General features: G+C 45.9%; 2 protein-coding genes across 8 annotated transcripts in view; one reads left to right on the top strand and one right to left on the bottom strand.

Annotated features, from left to right (window-relative positions):
• Positions 1 to 49: 49 nt before the first annotated feature.
• snphb (syntaphilin b) overlaps positions 50 to 20731 on the top strand; it is a 25580-nt gene continuing 4898 nt past the window's right edge. The window contains exons 1-6 of one of the 5 annotated variants that reach the window (XM_070544955.1): positions 50 to 1280; positions 11711 to 11826; positions 13629 to 13787; positions 19113 to 19292; positions 19652 to 19759; positions 20556 to 20702. In XM_070544955.1, the coding sequence (XP_070401056.1) occupies positions 11783 to 11826; positions 13629 to 13787; positions 19113 to 19292; positions 19652 to 19759; positions 20556 to 20702 (638 nt within the window). In that variant the 5' untranslated portion in view covers positions 50 to 1280; positions 11711 to 11782. Of the gene's footprint in view, positions 1281 to 11710; positions 11827 to 13628; positions 16426 to 19112; positions 19293 to 19651; positions 19760 to 20555; positions 20703 to 20731 lie in introns of those variants that run through there. The other 4 variants (XM_070544956.1, XM_015968766.3, XM_070544957.1 and 1 more) reach the window with 4 other exon arrangements.
• The window catches only part of sdcbp2 (syndecan binding protein (syntenin) 2), a 27991-nt gene continuing 20709 nt past the window's right edge, over positions 13450 to 20731 (bottom strand). Inside the window, exons 9-11 of one of the 3 annotated variants that reach the window (XR_011516698.1) lie at positions 18011 to 18233; positions 13861 to 13901; positions 13450 to 13783 (exon numbers count right to left, since the gene is read on the bottom strand). Coding sequence is in view for 1 of the 3 variants with exons in the window: in XM_070544963.1 (XP_070401064.1) it covers positions 18146 to 18233 (88 nt within the window). In the remaining 2 variants the exon portion in view is untranslated. Of the gene's footprint in view, positions 13784 to 13860; positions 13902 to 17976; positions 18234 to 20731 lie in introns of those variants that run through there. The other 2 variants (XR_011516699.1, XM_070544963.1) reach the window with 2 other exon arrangements.

The following is a 20731-nucleotide window of genomic DNA, read 5'->3' on the forward strand; positions in this document are numbered from 1 at the left end:
TCACTTTGGGAAAATTCTGCTAATTTGCAAAAATAAAATCATCGAAACGTTTATAGTCCGAATTGTTGCTTTGTATGTAGCCCCTGAAAATTATTTGTGTCATAAATGGACCTTTTCTGAATAATCTGGATGCAGTTGGACAGACTAGGTTCTGTCCATCATACAGAGGTTAAAGGACTTGGCATGTTCTCCGTGTTAATGCCTGTGCTGACTCTAGTCTCCTCCCACACACCAAAAACATGTATGCTTTGCAGGGGCGTGTCCAGGGAGTGGCCTGGGGTAGCACATGCCACCCTTAGAATCTGATTGGCCACTCCAGGTGCCACCACACTAATTTACCTTTAAATAGGCTTTTCATTGTCCACAAAAGGCTTGGGGGTAAAACAAAAGAAGCATAACCATTGGTGCCACCCATGCACAAAATTGTGCCTCACCTGGGCCACCCCATTTTAAAAGATCTGGACACGCCACTGATGCTTTGTAAATTGTAATCTGGGGGAAAAGGCTCTGGTGCATCAGTTTCAGGAACTAGAGGTGAGCCACATCAGAGGCCCTGTCCCAATACTCGCACTTGGTCCTCAGTCAAGTGCACTTGGAGGAAGTGTGCAGTGAGGCTTTGAGTGTGTAGTACACACACGTGCAAATAAACCGCGTCACCAACTGCACCACACGCCAGGATGCTGGTCGCCGTTTGTGCCACTTTTGAAAAAATCTTACTCCACAAATAACACAAGTCTGGAGGAGTTCTGCTGTGTGGTGGAGTTGATGATGCTAACGGTTAGCTTCTAGTAGCAGAGACGCTTTCTACGAATGTTATCTGTGCTGAGGTCGGGAGGTGAGCAAGACTTATTTGTAACAATTAGAATAGAAAAGAAAAGACTTCATTAATCGAGAAGGGGAAATCCACTCTTTAGAGAAAAGGGGGAATGAGTTGGGGTTGGAGGTCCTGGCTGGGCACAGGCAAGGAGGTCCTCAAGAAGAAAGTTTGGGAACCACTGCTCCGTCTGTGGCGTGTCCCTTTAAAAACAAACCAACGTGAGGTGACGTGCGCTTCCGTTCAAATACCCTTGTGCTTCTCCTCTCACGGTCTCCATCCCATCCAGCTCACCTCCTGCACCCCCCGGACCAGCCCCTCCCTCCTGCCCTGTCTCCTCCCCGGGCGTGTGAGCCGAGATCACCGCTCCGCCGGCCGGAGCTCCTGGAGAAGATCCGCAGAAAAACCGGAGACGATGTGAGCGCGAACGGAGCCGAAAAGCGTGGCAGATATCAAGGGGCACCAGGTGAGCTGCTTCTGTAAACATCTCTGACCAATGAAAGGCGCCCTTATGCGCCGGAAGCTTCTGCGGAGAGTTGTGCGTCAAGAAGTAGAACAAACAGCGCACGGAGTCGGAATATGGTGTCTGCGTGAAGGATGGCTGCAAGATCTGAGGCCTGCGTGAAGGATGGCTGCAAGATCTGAGGCCTCTCTCTCTCTCTCTCTCCCTCCCTCTCTCTCTCTCCCTGTTTGTTTTGGTGCAGCTGATGGATGTAGGGATGCTGCGCACTGCGCTCCTCCAGATGTTTTCATGACATCCTGTGCGCCTGGTGCGCGCGCGGCGCAGTTTTAATGTGCGCACTAACATAATCCGCTTCAGACCAGGAATGGGAAAAAGGACAAGGTCTCATCCTGCTTGTTGGATCGCTGCAAAGTCGTGACAGGTCTCCTGGCGCAGCAGTTTGACCTTGCAGCATTTGTTGTTTTTACCGAATCCTGACAGCCGATTGGACGTTTTCACCGTAAATAAATGAAGATTTGAATTTTAAGAATCTTAATATTTAAATCCGCTTCTTTTTTTTACCAACTGCAGTGATGTTTAGCTGTAAAGGGCTAAATAACGCAACAACGTTAAAGCCTCCAAACTTGTTTGTGTCTTTGAAACCAAACGCTTGAAGATGCTGTACATGGTAAACGGCCTGTGTGCAACCCCCCAAGGCGCTTCAACACAATCAGTCATTCAGTTGTTTACAATTCTCCTCAAATCTTTTGCTATCGTATTTTACATTTTGCTATTTTAAACCGTTCAGAACAAGCAGGCCCTCACTAAAACACGATGCCATTGGCTCTCGTATTCAGAATTATCAGTTCTTTTTAAGACATTTTATCAATTAAGAATCCTCCCGTTTCATAACGTAACCATCCATCACCAGCAAAGCATCGCGGAGCAGGAAAGCAGCGTTTGCAGCGGTAAACTGGCCGTGCAAAAGTCCATTAATGTCAGTAATCTGACTGAGAGACCCCCTAAAGGCCCAGGAGCCCTTTGCGGGTGTTCTGGATTCATTCGCTGATCAGAGGCTAGAATATTGAACCTTTTCATAATTTTCTCATATTCTGAGATTCTGAATGTGGGTTTTTTTCAGCTGTAAGCCATGATCATCACAATTCTAACAAAGATTTTAAATACCTGCATGTGCGTGGAAAGTGTCTGTCTCATGGACGTTTCACCTTAGGTTGGATTACTGACATAAATGAACTTTTGCACCAGATTCCCACTTTTCCACTTTCACCCGTGTTCCCTTGGACTTTCAAATTTCCAGTAGATAGAAAAAGCAGCTGGACTTCTTCGTTCCCTTGAAGGCCCACTAGTTTGAGAAGCTGCCTCGATTCAAGCAGGAAGTTGCAGGTTCGAGAGCTTCATTAATGCGGGTTATTTTACAAAAAGTAAAACACTTCCTTGTTGTCTAAAGAGATTTACAAACCAACCGGGAGCTCAACTATCCAAACTTCTGAAACCCTGACCTGAATCCAGTTTGGCAGAAAAGCAGCCTGGACCGGACGAAGCCTTGCAGCACTACAGACTCCCCAACTTCATCAAGAAAGTAAAGAGTTGTATTTCTTTAACTCACCCGGACTTATTCTTTCTTTTAGACTTCCTGTATCTTATCTTTCTTTTAACGGGCCTGGTTGCCCAGTCTGAGTCTGGTTTCTGCATGGCCATCTTGTCAGCTGCAGACTTCCCCTTGCATCCTGTTCCTCAGCATCCTCCACCAATCACAGCCCTCCTTCTGCTCACGTTTCACACAAGTGGCGGACTGACCGTCGCCATGGTGACGTAGCAGTCATCGCCAGAGCGTGGTGTTTGCTGAGAAGCAACCCGTGGCTCTAATCCTTCCCTTCCTTTCCCTTAATACGATAATAACAAACACTGATAAGCCGACGCTGTAACAGTCTTCCAGACTCATCTGCAGGAGGGGAGTGCTGCACTTGTAGCTCTCGTCTCTGCTGGACTGTTGCTTGTGATGCTAATGACACCGTTTGACTCGACGGCTCCAACCGCCGCTGAAGATGGCTCGGGAAGTCTGTCTGAGTGGTTTTAGCCAGTGGGAGCTGCAGCACATGCCCTCTCTGCTGCCGCTGTTGTGTTACTAATCATTTCACAGCTGTGCGGGGATTTGAAAACAAGTCTTGAGAGAAGCATCAGGGTTATGAAGGGACACGGACTCAGGTGAAAGATGTTCATCGTCATCTTTTACAAATGGTTTAAAATGTTAGAAGACATGCTTCATGCTAAACTTTGCTACCGTTAGTGCTGCCACGTGGGTCTGCACTAGCCTTGACTCTAGATTTTGCTCTGCATGCCGGTCTGGCCACGCTCCATTCGAAACTCCGCAGCCCCGGACAGTCCGGTCCAATCACAGCGCTCTCTGTTTGGTGGGCGGGATGTTACTGCGACTGAGTGAAATTAAGATGGGGACGCTAGTTTGACATGGCTTTGGTCGAGAGCAGATGGAGGTAATCAGGTTTATATAGAAAGATGTATTTGCATCCTCTTCAGCAGTGACCGGCGGACTACCCCACTGACTAACAGCATGTGGAGATCCCACTCCACGACTGAGTCAGTCATCACTGGGTCATGGCCAGACTATATATTCACATGTAGAGGATGGTTTGCCAGGCTAGGGCTCTTTAACCCTCCCACTGTCCTAATGGGTGTGACCCCGCGAGGAAAGTTGACCATTGAGCAGGATTGATGGCAGGGGCGTGTCCAGGGGGTGGCCTGGGGTAGCACATGCCACCCTTGGAATCTTATTGGCCACCCCACTGAATTTCCTTTAAATAGACTTTTCCACAAAAAGCTTGGGGCGAAAAAGAAAAAGCATAACCATTGGTGCCACCCATGCACAAAGAAGTGCACTACCTGGGCCACCCCATTTTAAAAGATGTGGCCACGCCACTGATTGATGGTTTACACCTTGAGGTCCATGTGGCAGCGGTGAGGAGTGAGCACCACCTCACCCCTGCTACATGGACCTCAAGGTGTAAACCATCAATCCTACTCAATGGTCAACTTTCGTTTTGGGGTCACCCATAAAGCCAGTGAGAGGGTTAAACACCCCAAACATGAAAAAAAAACTTGATTCCATTTTTAGTCAGTGTTTAATTTTAGAAATTATGTGCCCAAAACAAGACGTTCAAAACGTACCCATTTGTGATGTCACAAAGTCAGCATAGAACGCCCCTCATCTGTGGACACTGCACACGTTCTGCTCTAAGCCCCTCCCAGATATGGGAGCTTCCCACCTCATTGCAGCCAAATCAGGAGATGGGTGGGCGTGGCCAGACCCAACGCGTTTTCTTAAAGCGACAGAGTCGTGAAACGGCTCATTCTGGAAGGTCCTGAAAAGAACAAAACTGCTGAGATCGCATTAAGTGAGAGCGACTTTATGTAAGGAACTTCATGAACCTGTTTTGAGTCGACCACACAGCTGTTATAACTTTTACACAGTTACGATACGTCTCCGTTAAATTTGTTTGACCAGAACGGAGATGCTGCCGTTATTTTATGTCAGTCAGGTTGCCAGGGCAACGTGAAATGCAGTTTTAAAGTGAAGCATGCACTGAATTTAACTTAAATTAAACATGGAGACGTGTGTATATTATTATTTTAACATCTGGCATTAAATGATAAAACATAAGAAATCCAACCTGGTTTAAACAAAGCCATGTTTGGGGATTTTCATCACCAAGGCTACGTGTTTTGTGGTGCGTGTTTTAGCAGCAAACATAAATCCGACCTTAAATGATAAAATAAGATCAGACTGGGTGGGGCTCTGGTCAGCTGGATGTAAGAATAAGCTCTCTGTCTCAGGCGAGTACCCTCCGACCGCTAATGTGATCGCAGATATTGATTTGCTGTTTGTTATTTTTCCGAATGCTCTTTCGTTGTTGTGTTTTTAGTAAAAGGTTCAGAGCGGAGCGGTGGTGAAGCCTCCAGCCCCTGCTGATGATGACAGACCCATGGTGGGTCAGGTATTTTGGGCTTTGACCTGGATAAAGCCTGTAGTGTGACTGAAAAGCCTTTCGTCCTGAACCTGCTGAGAGCCACAGCTCGTCTACTGGAGTTCTGTCTGATGAGGAAAATTATGCTAGGACCCTCGGTGATTACTGTGCAGGTTCTGATAAAACGACTGCATCACCTTTTCAGTTCCTCCTTTCTCCTATTGGTCGTGCAGGAGCAGGTGACTGCTGTGCTTTGCAGAAGCTTAGCTAAGCTAGTCTGGATGCACTGCAGCAGAGTGACTCTGCAGATCAGCCTGATCTGCTGCAAAAGCCAAAAGTGACTGATTTAGCATCATCCTGAGGGTCGTTTGTTTCCCGTGCTTACTGAGGAGACACGTTCAAAGCTACTGAAATATTCTGCACTTTTACTCTGAGTAACACACACTGTTGTCCACTCTGCCCCTGTGGTTCATCGGTGGAAGTGTAGGCCTTTGGTGCATTTTACAGCTGCAGAGGAACCGGTCTTATCAAGGCCATTTCTGCAGATGCGTCATGCACCTTTGCACGAACTCAGCTCTCTTTTAACGTGGCTGACATGAGCGGATGAGGGTTTGTTTAAAGCTGCAGCAGCAGACCTTTTGGGTTCTCACATCTCCAGAGCTTTGAGCGTTAGCTGGGATTCTGATGCCATGAGCGGCCTCCTCCCTTCACGTCTGACCAGTGAGAGTCGTCGCCGTCGGCACGGTCCAGACAGCAGAATTCAGTTCAGTTCAGTTTATTTATAAAGCGCCAAATCACGACAAGAGTCGTCTAAGGTGCATCACAGGTCGGTTCATTCAGCCAATCATAAGATTTCCTATGTAAGGAACCCAGCAGGTTGCATCGAGTCACTGACAGGCGAGAACTGTCAGTCTGCGTTTCTGCTTCTTCTCATCAGTCTCGCTGACCTCTTTAACCTGGTATTCAGGTACATTTGATAATAAAAAGTACATTTATTATCTCACCTGTAGATAGCTTCTTGAACAGCCTCTGTTTGGAGAAATAGGCTAACGAGCTAGTCCGATAACAGCCCAGAAAACAGGGTAACGGGGAAAAGGGGCAGAACCATGTGATCATCTTTAGCCTGCTGTGTTAGTCGAAGCTAAAAAACATCAAAGTCTTTGGGTTTCGGATGATTGGAGCAGACAACAAAAGCAAAAGTCAAGGCAGTAGATGGTTTAACCCAGGGGTGTACAACAAGTCATCGCTCTTTGGACACCCCTGGGTCAAACCATGACATGCTACTTGTTTCTCATCTTCTGGACAAATATGGCCGCCTAGAGAGCATGTAAAACAATCCAGTCTGCTTTATTAAAGGAAACTTCAGGAGACACAGGTGGAGGCCTCCACAAGCACCTGGGCTAATGAGGTGACCTGTGAGATTTGTCTGCAGCACAGGGACACCACAGGGGGCGGTACTTTCACCACTGCGTTTTACTTTGCACACCTCAGACCTTCAGTACAAATTAGTCCCGTCTCTGCAGAAATATTCAGATGACTCTGCAGCTGTCGTCGGGTGTATCAGAGATGGACAGGAGACCGAGTACAAAGCCCTGGTGGACCTCTTTTGTGGCTCAACGTGTCAAGAATCATCTTAAATGTGAAGAAAACAGAGATGATTGTGGATTTTAGGAGAAGCAGGAACATGTGATGTGTGGTAGAGGAGGTGGATGGATATAAACACGCCGGTGTTCACCTGGACAGCAGATCGTAATTATTTATAACTTCTACACACGTCAGAGGGAAGAAATATCCGTTCACGCCGTTGGCCTCCGTCAGTTTTCTGATGCTGCAGAATCTGCAGAAATACTGAAGGTCACACATCAGGAGACACGTCCGTCTTCCCTCTGTGTGTCCTCTCCTCTGCTTTCCTCTCTCCGTTTTCTCAACCAATGTCTTCCCTCCTTTCTCTTGCCGCCTCCTCCTTTTAGCGGCTCCGTGTTTCCACCTCGGCAGCGTAGAAACCGCGTGGTGCTCGTCTCTCTCAGGTTGGGGACGGCCTTATATAACCAGCCTGACTTAGTAAATCCTGCATGACGATGTGCTCTGGTGCAGTTTGATCTGTGGTGTCAGCAGCTGGAGGAGGGGGACATGCTACCTTCTGACACCGTGTTTGAGAATTGATTCTATAAACTTTATTTTTCTCAAAAGGTTAAAAACTAGAACATTTGACTAATTTTGTCGTATTTTCTCAGAACATGTGAAGGAATTGGCTTCAGGCTTTCCCCTGAAGGATGTAAACAAGAGTTTTACACACTTGGTGTGAAAAATCCGCTCTAAATCTGTAGTTTTCTGGTCGCAGCTCAGTTTCGTAAGATCAGGCGAATCAAAGCTGCAGTCAGAGCGACGGTTGACCATTATTCAGCTGCAGAATAAAGACCCGCAGGCACAAGTTCAACAGTTCAGTCCTGGACCACCACAGACCATGATGCTTCACTGGTGTCGTAAACCACAGACTCCAGAAGAATACTTGTTGATGTTGAAATAAATGTACAGTAAAAATAATTTACATTAAAATAGCCCGGCTGATCAAAACCGTGAAATAAGGCACAGGCGTGTGTTGTATTTCACTAAGGTGCATCGCTCTCACAGGAATGGCTGCCGTAGCTCATGAGCAGCTCACGTCATGCACTGTCTTGTACTTTAGCAGGAGTTGTGGAGATATGACATCACTGCACAGGGATTGGACGACTAACTTTGATCCGGCGCCGATTACCTCTCAACCGTTGTTCTGTTTGACTTTGGTCATTTTACAGTTTTTCTACAGCTGCATTTGCAACATTACATGTAAATAAACATCCACACACTACTGTCAGTTACCAGTGTTGGGAGTAATGTGGTACAAAAGTAATTAATTACTGTAATGCATTGCTTTTTGCTGTAATGTGGTAATGTAAGGCATTACAGGGAAAGAAAATGGTAATATTTACTCGGTACAATTGTCAGTAACGCGGTAATTACAATGCATTTTTAAACCCAGAATCAAGATGTGTTCCTTAAAAATTCAAATTGCGGGAAACCCGAAGAAAGATCCAGTATCTGCATATATTACGTCATTTATGGACTCAGCTTTGCGGGCAGAGAGGACGCCGCCGTAACGGCTCAGCTCAGCACGCGGCCGCTGTAACGTTCACAAAATCGCTCCACTAAAACAAAATAATTCACTTGCGATCGTTCATATCAGCGCATATTCTCTGGTATTTTGTGCTTTTCTGACGTGCTTTGCCTCAGCTGAGTTCATAATCTGTGCCCCGGTGATTTCAACTCATTGCTGCTGGAGCGCCGCGCATGTGAAGATCCCTTTGGCTGATTAGTTAGAAAGTAGGAAATCTAGGAAACAGTTTTTCTGGAAGACGGAGAAAACATGCAGCATGCAGGAAGGTTAGAGAGAGAAAGGGCAGGAAATTATTCAAATAAAATCAAGAAAACAAAACAAAGTGCTTGAAAAGAAAAAAAGTAGGTAGATTTATCCCCAATACACATTTTTACCAGTGAAAAGCAATAATATATAAACATTTAATATTTATACATGTGATAGAATCAGATCACCCCAGAAGTCAGTCCCACATCCAGGGCCGTATCAAGGCATTTGGGGACCAAGGCAAATATAGGCTTGGAGCCCCCACCACCTCACTCCCTGCTCAGTTAATCTAAGATGGCAGCGTGCTGAGAGTACAGATTGTTGTTGCTTTTATTTAATAAACAATCATTTTAAAGCGCTGTTATTATATCTGACTGTTTTTAACAGCAATCCTAGCTCAGACACCACATCACCTTCCACATATATGTCATGAGCTCACTGAGCGTCACATGACCAGATTCATATTGAAGTTGTATTGGTAAAAGTAACTTAAAGTAATGCAAAAGTAGTGTAATGCCTTACATTTTAAAATCAGTAATATTGTAATGTAATGAATTACTTTAAAATGAGGGTAACAAGTAATAAATAATGCATTACAATTTTGAAGTAACTTGCCCAGCACCGCCAGTTAAACATCGGCTTGTTGCTTGTGGGAATAAACTGATGCAGATTGCGAATGCTAGCTAGAGGAACTGAAGCAGCAGAATCACACGCCGTTTGCTGACTAGTTAAAACTGTTTGACTCAATCTTGGTTGGCAGAGAGTCGACGCGGCAGGATGCACCTAGGAGCATCTATTTACTCAAATGCACAAATATGACCCTCAGCAAGCCATCGATTGTGTTTAATATCGGTTGTCAACCCCTTTTATCCACCGTTTCCTTCCCTCTGAGCCCGCTTCTCTTTCTTAGGTCAGATGCAGTTAGGACATTCTGTTGAAGTGAACCCCATCGTTTTAGGGTCATAGCTCTTGTTGCAGTGAAAGATGTAAATGTCAGTTGCCATTGCTCACCTCTTCCACTGGCAGTGGCCTGAGATGAGTTAAAGCTGCTATGGCAAATCTACAGAACAAGCTAGGTTTTGAACACGGTCAGGGAACACTCCCCCTTCCCTCAGGGATCTTCCCTAAGACACTTCCCCTGGAACCGGAAACCCGGAATACCGGAGTAAACGAGATAGCGCTAAACACCGTTCTCTAGGTCCAAACATCTTTTGTTGTCCGTGACTTCAAATGGTGGTTTTTTTTTTTTGGGACTCTGGTAGTTTGTCTTAAAGCTGAAGAGGTAGCAGCCGGCTGTTTCTCCTTCTCTGGTATTATTGAGCGGAGAACCTCTCACACCACTGGTGTTCTGATGCTTAATATGAGTGTGTGATGAGCGGAGGACCAAGCTGTACCACGTCAGGACGTTGTTAGCAGGTGTGGCAAGGTGGAGAAGCGAGGGCCCCGGCGGGATTTGGCCCCCAGACCCCCGGGTGAGAGTCACACGCGCTAACCAGTCAGCCAAAGGGACGTCCCCTTGGCCAAGTAGCCTGGGCGCATGATCAATCGGGACAGGATGCTCACACTCCCACTCAGGCATGAAAAAATGTTTTCAGCTAATTTGTTTTCCAAACTCGCCGTTGTAGCTTTAAGCTAAAGGTGATTGGTCAGATCTCACACATGACTGGATGTGATTGGCTGCTGAACTCTGCTGTCCCGTTGGTGCCAGCCAGTGTTGGGAACGTTACTTTAAAAAAGTAATTAGGTATAGTTACTGATTACGTTGTCAAAAAAGTAACTCAGTTACTAACTGAGTTAAAAGATTATAAAAGTAATTAATTACCAAGAAAAATAACTACTTAGTTACTTTTTTCATTAAAGCATGCAAGAATAACTACAATAGTGAAATATAAATGACTAATGACTGGAACATAATAAAATGTGTGTCCAAATGTTTTTATAAACCTGAATAATTTAAATAAATAAGTACTTAACAGTAGGAACTACTAACAGGAACATTACACTAATCTAGACTATTAAAAGGTCACTGTGTGATATTTAACAAGACCCCAATCAGCTAAAATTTAAAATTGTAAATAGAAACACCTGTAAAGGTTCCCGAGCCTTTAAATGGTCTCTCAGTCTAGTTAAATTACAGAAATAAATGTAATTTTGCACAGCATTTTAATTTTTCCAGCTTCACATAATTGTGTGTTTTTAGCAGCATTTCTGTTGCTGGTAATCTATTAACGGTTAAATAAATAAATAAAATCCTTTAAAATGACACTAGAAGAGGCACAAGCCTGATGGAGGACTTACATTTACTAACTTGGGTCAGACCCAACCACAGAAGAGCTGAAGCTGGGTGGTAAACACACACAGGTAGTTCTAATAACACCTGAGCTCCATGACGCCTGAGACTGATGCATCAGTGTTACAGCGGGGCTAAAGACATGATCGGAAACAGGTTACAGCTGGATGATCTAGGAAGGTAGAAGATCAGGACGTCTGAGCGGTGGACAGGTGAGCGGACCTTCAGGACGTCCCGCTGTCACGCTAAGAAGGGCACGGCTGCAGATCCACACCTGCAGCCGTAGACTATTCATCACGTCTTACTCGTTCTTCACGGCCGTGATGCGCTTGGATGAAAACATCTGCCTCTTTAACTCCTGATCAGCTGATGACAGCTTCAACACACCGCGCTGCTTAACGCACGCATTTCCTTATCAGTAACAGAAACAACGTTTTGTTAAAAGAAGACGGTAATTAATTAGTTTGCTCGTTACTGAAAGAAATATTTTTTTAGTAACGCGGTTATTTTAAACGGCGTAATTCCCATCACTGCTCTGTTGTGTCTACAGCAGGCAGTGACTGAGACAGTGAGGGTCTCCGCCCACCCGGCCAATCATCATCGCGTTACCGACACCTCTCTCTCCCTGGCTGCAGCTGAAGTGTGGCGGTCAGAAAGCCTCACACTGTTGCTGAACGTTCCACAAGCACATAGTAACGCCGTTATATTTAAACGGCATTACTCCCATCACTGGTGCCAGCTAAGTGTCAGCTTTTCTCTCCAGGCTTCGATGCTCTGAGCAGAAGGTCTCAGCGAGAGCGTAAGGACGGACGAAACATCAAGGCTGCCTGGCTCCATGTCTGCTCCTGCCAGTCGGAGGTCTACATCAGGCTCCTGCCGGTAAGTTTGGTTCTCCACGTTCCTTTAGGCTGATGTAAGTATTCTCTTGGTGTACTTGGCACAACACAAGAGTGACTCAGCTGTCCACCTACATCCCAGAGATTGCTAACACTAATTTGATTACAGAAGACTGAAGGAATGAAAAGTTGGCTGAAGATAAAAAGGAGAACTGGTGACACAGTCATGGCTACAAGTTATGACGCACGTTCCAAACGTTCTAGATTGCTGTACTGAAATCGTTGGTGATAGTTTTGATAGAAACTGTTCTGACCCTCGCCTGAAAGTGCCTGGAGTGTCGTACCTCAATCTGATGACCACCAAAACCTCTCAACCAACCGCTTACCTACACATCACACTCCAGTCCAGTAGGGGGCAGTGATGCATTTTTTAGATAAAAACAACTTCACTAGACATCTTTTCCTTCTTCTCATTTTGCAACGTGGAGTCAAACCGTCTCATTTAGAGGAGCTGCCGTGTCGTTTGAGACACTGAAGTCTGACGTAATCCAGGGCTTAATTTGAGCCGGATCTTGCCAGAACCAGATCCGGGAACTGTCTTATTTTGAAAGGACCGTTCCGGCAACTGTCTGCTAGGATCCGGCACCGCATGCGACCAACTTGTGATACACGCAGGGTTCGACTTATGGGTGAGCTGAAGGAACCCCGGCTCACCCCAAAGGATGACGCTCCCCTGGAAGCCCCCAGCTTACACACCCAGGGGGAGCCCAAAAACTATCCTGGTTCTACTGATATTACATTATCTATGTGGACTCTCCGGGTATTATTTAGAGCTGAGAGGCACAGAGCTCTGATCGTTGACGCGCTCCAGACAGATGCGTCCTGAGCACGGCCACAGTAACATTCTCGAAGTGTCGCCACCTCAAAAACAAACAACACGCAATCGTTTGTGTCCTTTTAAGATTTCTGTCTTGTACTTGTACCTGATGCGTTTCGCTGCTGCAGAGCAGAGCGCATCACCCGTTTTGTCCTCCGGTGACGTCACCGCACCGGTGCAGCGGCGCGCGGTGCACACTCTGCTATTTTTGCGGTCGGTAGATCTTTTTGAACTGCAGTTTAAAGGTAACTCAAAGTGAAAAGTACGAAGCCAGGTAGCAGTTTTTCCTCAGGATTGAGAGGAGATGCAGGGGAACAGTAAAGATGCAGAAACTACCGTTGTTAAAAGAAACGTGTGTTAACTTTGAAAATGTGGGCGCAATTTTCTATTGTCAAAAACTCCAGCGAATCAACCGGACAAGCCACCCCCCACCCCCCCCCCCCCCCCCCCCGGTGCGTGTTCCGGCATCTGTTTTGCCTTTGGTGAACTTTGGTTTGACGTCAGTATTTGCGTTCCGGGATCGTTTGATTTACAAATTAAGCACTGACGTAATCACCTGCACCCTACGGTGTTCAAGTTCTGCAAGTCTTCATGTGAAGAAATAAATGTTCTGACTAAAAATACATAAAATGTGTCTTGTTGCTTCATGTAGATTTGTTTTTCAGGGGGGATGAAAGAACTCTCACTGCTCCGAGTGAAAATAAAACACCAACAGAGCATTCTTTTAGCTTAGCTTTTAGCTTAGCTTTTAGCTAGTTTTCTCTTCACTGTTTAAATAGCAAAACAAACTAAATTATAATTTGTGTTTTAATTAATGTTTTTTTACAGGAATCTCAAACACAAAGTTCTGATACCGGTGTCAGACTGTTCGAGTGGTCGTACTGGTTTTACTGGCGTGGTGACGAGTCGTCACAGATTCCTCAGTCTGCATGTGTGGTGCCTCCTCTCTCATATCTCCTCTTCCTCAGATTCAACCCGCTGAAGGCGCTGCAGCCCAAACGCCGCTTGCAGCAAATACTGGCGTCTTCGCCCGCGCCGGCGCCCAAGCCGGCACCGAGGACGGTGTCGGGCACGGGGGCGCCTGCGGCTTCGGCGCCAGTGGCTGTTCCAGTGCCTGCCCCACCTGCGTGAGACACAATTCAGTTACAGTCTCAGAGAGCATGTGGTTAGCTCGGACACTGTAGCCACTAAAATACCAACCTGGCAAGTAACAGCAGCGTTCAGGCATCGTTTCACAAAAACTAAAAGAAAACAAACATTTGTTTACAGATCAAGAACGCTTGAAGCTTCAGCCTATCTAAATGACGGCTTCTACTATTTGAATTTCTCTGTTTAAATGTTGGTGTTTTTTGGGGTTATGAATGGTTTCCCTAATGCGAGCTTGAGTTTAGTAGCTACGGTGGACGAGCGGTGGTGCTTTGGAGGCATCCTGTGATCCCGAGTGATCACTGGTCAGTCAGCAGCATCGTCCCAGAAGCATCATCTCAGATGAGAGCTTGTTCTTCCGAGATCTGATTCTCGAGCAAAATCTCTTGTAAAGAAATGCCTTGGCACTTCGTTCACTCATGCTAACGTTTGGTGCTTGACCCCCTCCACCCTCGCTAGCTCCATCTGAGCAGATGGACGAGGAAGACCTGTTGCATCGTATTCTGTCACTCTCGAGGCTCATTGCTTGTTTGAAGCTGCACTCTTTCTGCTTGTTTCTGCTCTTAGCATTTTGTTGTCACATATTGACCTTCAATATCTGGCCTCCTCCCTTTGTGTCACACAGGACATGCTGACTCAGCACGGCTGCACGATGAAACAAGCCTTTGAGGATTTATTGGAGGTTACTGAACATTAGCGGAAAATAGAAAAAGTCAACAAGTTGCACAAATGGAAGGAAATCATCAAAAACTATAACATGGTCACGGTTAGCACCTTGTAGCAACCTCACTATAAACCGCTTCAAACCTTAATGGTGGGCCGGGAAATCTTTTCTCTGGAGTATCTTTTTGCGATATTGCTTTAAAATGCTCTTCACTCATCGATGGCAACCAATATCTTAAATGTTTTGCCAAAAATAGGAATGAATGTAACTGCCTCTGAAACGTACAATCCTCATCCAATCATTGTGAATGTCCAGTTCTTAATGATTGGACCCTGATCCCCATCAAACTGCCCTGTGACTGTCCCTCCCCCCGCTGCACATGACCCTCTATGTGCACGGTTCACACGTTCTTAGCTTGGTGCAGCTGAACAGGAAGTTAAACCAGAGGAGCGCTAGCTAAATTAGCTAGCATACTTCCCAGCAATTAGCTGTGTTATCGTGGACCGGTGCCTTTCCAACGACTGCACCCCTGGCCACCCCTTGGGGGCGCCCTTGCTGCTGGCTTGTTTTTGAGTGAACTTCCAAAATCACGAGTGGTGTTGCAGTTCTCCAGATTTCATGACCTTGCGGGACCAGCTATGTGGAAGGATTTTGCTCCCATTTTGCATCTGAAATGCTTCTGGTTGGACAGGAGCTCGTAGGTAAAATGTGTTTGTTACGCTACACACTGCTTATGCATCCAGTGGAAGCAGCAGAGAGGGTATCCAGTGCAACAAGTCCAGTCCTCCCTGCTGGATCTTCAGTCTAGGCCCCCAGTAGTGTCTTTCCCTTAAGCCTTCAGCGGGGACAGAGTCTGGAGAAGTGACCAGCACTGGATTAGGAGGCTCCCTGGCTGTAATGTTTTATGATTATGGCTGAATAGGTGCCAACCAAGGGTCAAAAAGATAAGATAACATGATGTGTTGGTTGTTTGACAGAATCGTCTGTGTCTGTCATTCTCCTGTATTTTGGAGGCAGGGCTTAGGGTCGGAACCAGAAAAAAAATAGGGTCTGGGCCACAGGGGTGGGAAATCCTGGTCCATCGAGGGCTGCTATCCTGTATGTTTTAGTTGTTTCCCCTTCAACTCACCTGATTTCAATCAGCAGATGATTAACAGGCTTCTGCAGAGCTTGGTGAGCTGCTGAACAGATCATTCAACCTATGAATCAAGTATGTTGGAGCAGAGAAACAACTAAAACCTGCTCGATAGCGGCCCTCGAGGACCAGGGTTCCTCACCCCTGCTTTAAAGTAACAGTGAGCAGTTTCTTGCTACTCTGCCCTACTGGTTGAAAGTGGAATTACAACTGTTGTAAACAACCCTGCAGCAGCCTGCTGTAGCTGGCGCTAACGATGAGTAGTTAGCACTAGCAATAACACAAAGTAAAAAGATCCACGCTGTTGGACAAAAAATTTTAGTCCAGAAGCAACAAAGCCAGGTCACCATCAGTCCATTATTTCATTTCCTCCTTTAGCCCCATCAGAGATGTTCACTCAGGTTTTTTCTTCAATCAATCAATCAATCAATCAATCAAAGCTTTATTTATAAAGCGCCTTCCGCAACCCTGTCAGGAAGCCCAAAGCGCTGAACATTGTACAGTTGTATGTAAATATATTGAATAAATCAACAATAAAAGAAATTCAAATTACAAAATACAAATTACAAAATACAAAATGGAAATTACAAGATAGATGAAACATTCTGGTAAAGGACAAATGTGTGAAGCACATTTGTCCTTTACCAGAATGTGTTTGCTTTGTGTTTGCTTTGCCTCCAAAGACATTACTCTTACTTTTACTTCTAGGCCCCACCATGATGCCAACAGAAAAAGCAAACTTCTTTTTCGTGCATTTTATTGATGAGTGGCAAACTGGAAATGCTAACCGCTAGCATCACAGCTAAAAGCCATAAAGCAGGTAAAGAGCGCTCCCAGGACACTTACCCACTACACAAAAAATATAAAGTGCAGTAAAATCTTCGTCCTACAAATCTAAATTCAGTGTAAAATAGGCGGTTTCAAAAACCAAATGGACCAAATTGTTGGTGAGGGTTTAAAGCTCCTGGCTTATCGGCCTGGGGTCGCTACCATCAAGCCACCATGCCACACTCCACATATTGCTTTTAGAAGCAGTCTGTTGGCTTATAGTTACCGTGTCCTGTGTGTCCTCCTTCATGGCTGCCGCCACTCCACCCCTCTTCGCCATGGTGGAGGCCAGTGACTGGGCTAATATGCATTTATACATTTTCTTATACAAATCTAAGTTTACTCCAAAATGTGGCTCTATTTATGCAACATTATATAAAGATCGTGACAGGCTTTGCCCATCACAGATTGTTCTTCGTTTTCCTGCCTGCAGCTGTTTTACTGATGCTCACCTCTGCTTTCCTTAGCAGGACTATAACTGTAATGTAGAGGAGATCGATTCATAAAACAAGGAATATTGATTAATCTGACTTTTAAACAATTTCTGTCTTTTTCTGCCGCTTAATTTTTGACACATTTGTGTGAGATCCTACTTGATGTACAATTGCTTCTGTTAGTATTTTAGCTCCAAGTGGTACTTCATGCTCTCTTCCAGTAAAAGCCTTGCAGCTTTAGAAGTTTTATTTTAATGATTCTCATCGGAAGCCCAAGCCATCTTCGTCGTATTAATGCACGGCCTTTTAGCGAGTTATGTTGTTGAAGACATGAAGGAGGGGTGGGTGCTTGAACCTCTCCTCCTAATGCGGTAAATTTTTACCATCCAAAAACAATGTTACACCACACTAAATGAATAGAGCTCAGGCACTAGGACCAAGCGGAAAACAGCCGCTCAAACTGAAGCCCTTATTCCATCAGACCGCCCACAAGCTCACTGATTGGCTCTGTCCCTTCTTAGTAGACGCAGTGACAACGTGTCTTTTAGGTTTGTTTAAAGTGCAGAAAAATAAAATGTTGTAATAGGGATGGAAGAAAATATCAAAACAGTAAAATATCACATTATTATATTTCATTATACCAGGGACGTGTCCAGGGGGTGGCCTGGGGTAGCACATGCCAGCCTTGGAATCTGACTGGCCACCCCACTGAATTCCCATTAAATAGACTTGTCCACAAAAAGCTTGGGGTAAAAAAAAAGCATAACCATTGGTGCCACCCATGCATAAAGAAGTGCACTACCTAGGCCACCCCATTTTAAAGATCTGGGCACGCCACTGCATTATACTGAATACCCAGTTATTATGCATAGGTGGGCCCCATATGGATATGAGGCAAACCATATGGGTGCCAACAGGGTTGATCTGCGGTTTCCATGGTAACCCCACAGGGGTTTTTCCACATAGGTTTTAACGGCCCTTACATGGGTTTTCAGAGGGACCCAGATGGTCTTGGGCCACCATGGAAGCTGCAGACAAACCCTGTTGGCACCCATGTGGTCATGAACAGAACTCTGAAGACCTGTGAAGACGCCAAACACAGTAAAAATATATAAATAAAGTCTTTATTTGAAGCAGAGTTACCAGAGTTAGGCGAGGCTGGAGACAGAGAGGAGGCGAGGGTCAAAACCAGATCGGACATGCAGATACGGGGAACAGGCAGGAGACGAGGTTGAGGACAGGCGAAGGTCGTGGAGGCAGGCAGAGTTCAGGCAGGGGTCAGGAGAAAAACGAGGTCCGGAGGCGGAGATCAGGCAGGGTGAATTGCACAAAGTCTTCAAAAATCTGGCACTGAATGACTGGATGGCTGGAACAGAGAAAACAGGTGTGGGTGATGAGCTGAGGAGTCAGAAGCAGGTGAAGTGGATGAAGCTGATAGTGGTAGTCAGGGAAACGGGGCTTGGCTGGGGCTTGATGATGAGACCAGGTGTGCTGCATGAAGGCTGAGGAGGCTGAAGGATTGGGAGTCATGACACATACGGTATTTTTGAAAGCAGCGTATTGATCCTTTTATTGAGAATGTACATGCAAACATTTACTGTATTTGTGTGTGGGCCAATTCAAACTGCTAGGTGGCAGCAGTTCTCCCCGCCTTCGTTTGGACGAGAAACAAGATCTGGTGGCCAGACACTGGTTGTGCTCTTTGGCCCGAGGTTTCCAATTAAATTCAGTCTTAAAAACTGCAAATATTTTCTGGTTTAAATGTTGTGAAATATCGTGTCACCAGATTCTTGCCAATGCACACCCCTAATGACAATTATAACCGTAGATACTCAACAACAGAAAACAGACACCTTTGTGGTGCCTTGATTTGTTTATGAGCAAACATTCTGAAGGTAAATAAGTGGCCGTGAGTTTAGGTGGAGTTTAAGCAGAGTTGGGTGATGATTTTATGAGACAGTCGAACCGCAGTAACCCACCTGGAACTCTGTAGGTTATGTTGTAACGTTTGAAAATCTTGTTATCCTTGAGGCCCTGTCCCTTTTAGGTCTCTGCACGGCCCTGTGTTGTTGTTGTTGTTGTGCATCAGCACCACTTACTATAAGACACGATCTGTGCCTGACAGCCTGGTCTCACCTCAGTAAAACGTCTGAATCCACCCGTTAGCTCACACATGGCATCATGCAGCTCTGGTCCAAAGTGTCCTCCACTGTAATTTAACCCCCTATTGTCTCTGCCTGCTCAGGTTTGACTACTGCAGGTTCATAGAGGTAGATTATGTCCCCATGGAGACAGGCTACATGGTCTCAATGCGTCCGACTAAGAGCTACGCATCGACCAAGTCTCCAACCAAAGGATACGCCTCCACGAGGTCTCCGGATCGCCACGTCCGCTCAGCCAACTCTCCCTCCACCCCTCGTTCCCGGTGTGTCCCGAGTTCTTCCTATTGGTGTTTTTAATCCTCTGAAGCATGGGAATGCTGTTGATACATCATGTAATTGTTATTTTTCCTGCATGCTTCTCGTTGTCGTGCCTATTCCCTTGCTGAACACATTTAAATAATTGTTATGGGAGTGTTCGACTTTAGCCCGTGTGACCTGTCTGTGTTTTTCTGTGCTGTTTCGGCATGCCGGTGACCCCGGATTGAAATGCGCTGCAGTCGAGTCTGTTTAATTCATGATGAATTTTCTTCAACAGCCCACTTGGTATCTGGAACCTATTTTCACGCTAAAATATCGAGTTTTAACATCAAGAGCAACGTTTCTCCTCTTGTTTTTGGTCCAGGCGGACGCCGGCTGCCCCCAGTAGCAGAGACCCTTACAACAACACCTCCGTCAGCAGCGGCAGCAATTCAGGATCCTGTAAAGGAAGTGAATGCAGCCCCACCAAAGGGTACCAGATCACAAAGGGTGTTATTGCACTAGATGAAATGTGCTGTTTGCTAATAGAAAATTCCCAAACAATCATTTATATCACTTCTCCAAATCAGCCATTTCACAGATAAATGATCAAATCCATATAACTTATATAACTAGGATAATATTCAAATAAACACACAAGCCTGGCGTAAGAGCACCTGGGTTCTATAAGATCCACATTTGTCTGTTTTTCACATTATATTGCGACACTGAGGGCTTCCAGGGGAGCCGAGCTCCCCCTTATCTTTGCTTAGCTCCCCCATAGTTGGGACCCTGACTACAGCTGAGAAATGGCCTGGGCTGCTGGGTGGACCGGCCTCAAGAGTTCGAAAAGTAGAGTGACGCCACTCTTGTGCAAAACAAAAGTGGCGCTATCTGTGAATGAGACACAAACACTAAACAACAACGGAGGACATGGTAGGGATGTTGAATGTTCTGCTGAGTCTGCAGCCCAGAAGAGGCTGCGAGCAGCAGGGCGAAACACTCAGGAGAATACAGGAGACTCCGCCCCCTCACGAGTAAGTGACCAACGATCTGGCGTGCCACGGTACACGTGGAAAAACCTAAAGGCAGGTACTAAAAAACTGGCAAACTGGTTGCATTTACTAGTGGAAATGCCTTGGAACTGGGCCAAACCAAGTTGAGCTGTGCTGAGTGTAGTGGTGGAAAAGCCTGATGTTTCATCACGTTGCTTCTTTCTAAAACATCGCTGTTAAAGGGACTCGGGAAGACAGCTTATCTCATTCATTTGGTCAAATTCTGTGTTCTAGACGTCAGAAGAGCGCGTCGTGTACAGACAACCATGGAATTCGCCCACCGCCACCAGAGCAGTACCTCACACCCCTCCAGCAGAAGGAGGTGTGCATCCGACACCTGCGAGCCAAACTCAAAGAGACCATCAACACACTGCAAGACAGGTGAGGCCCTGACAGTAAGAGACGATGAT

This window comes from Nothobranchius furzeri, chromosome 15 (assembly GCF_043380555.1).
Source record: "Nothobranchius furzeri strain GRZ-AD chromosome 15, NfurGRZ-RIMD1, whole genome shotgun sequence".
Lineage (NCBI taxonomy): Eukaryota > Metazoa > Chordata > Actinopteri > Cyprinodontiformes > Nothobranchiidae > Nothobranchius > Nothobranchius furzeri.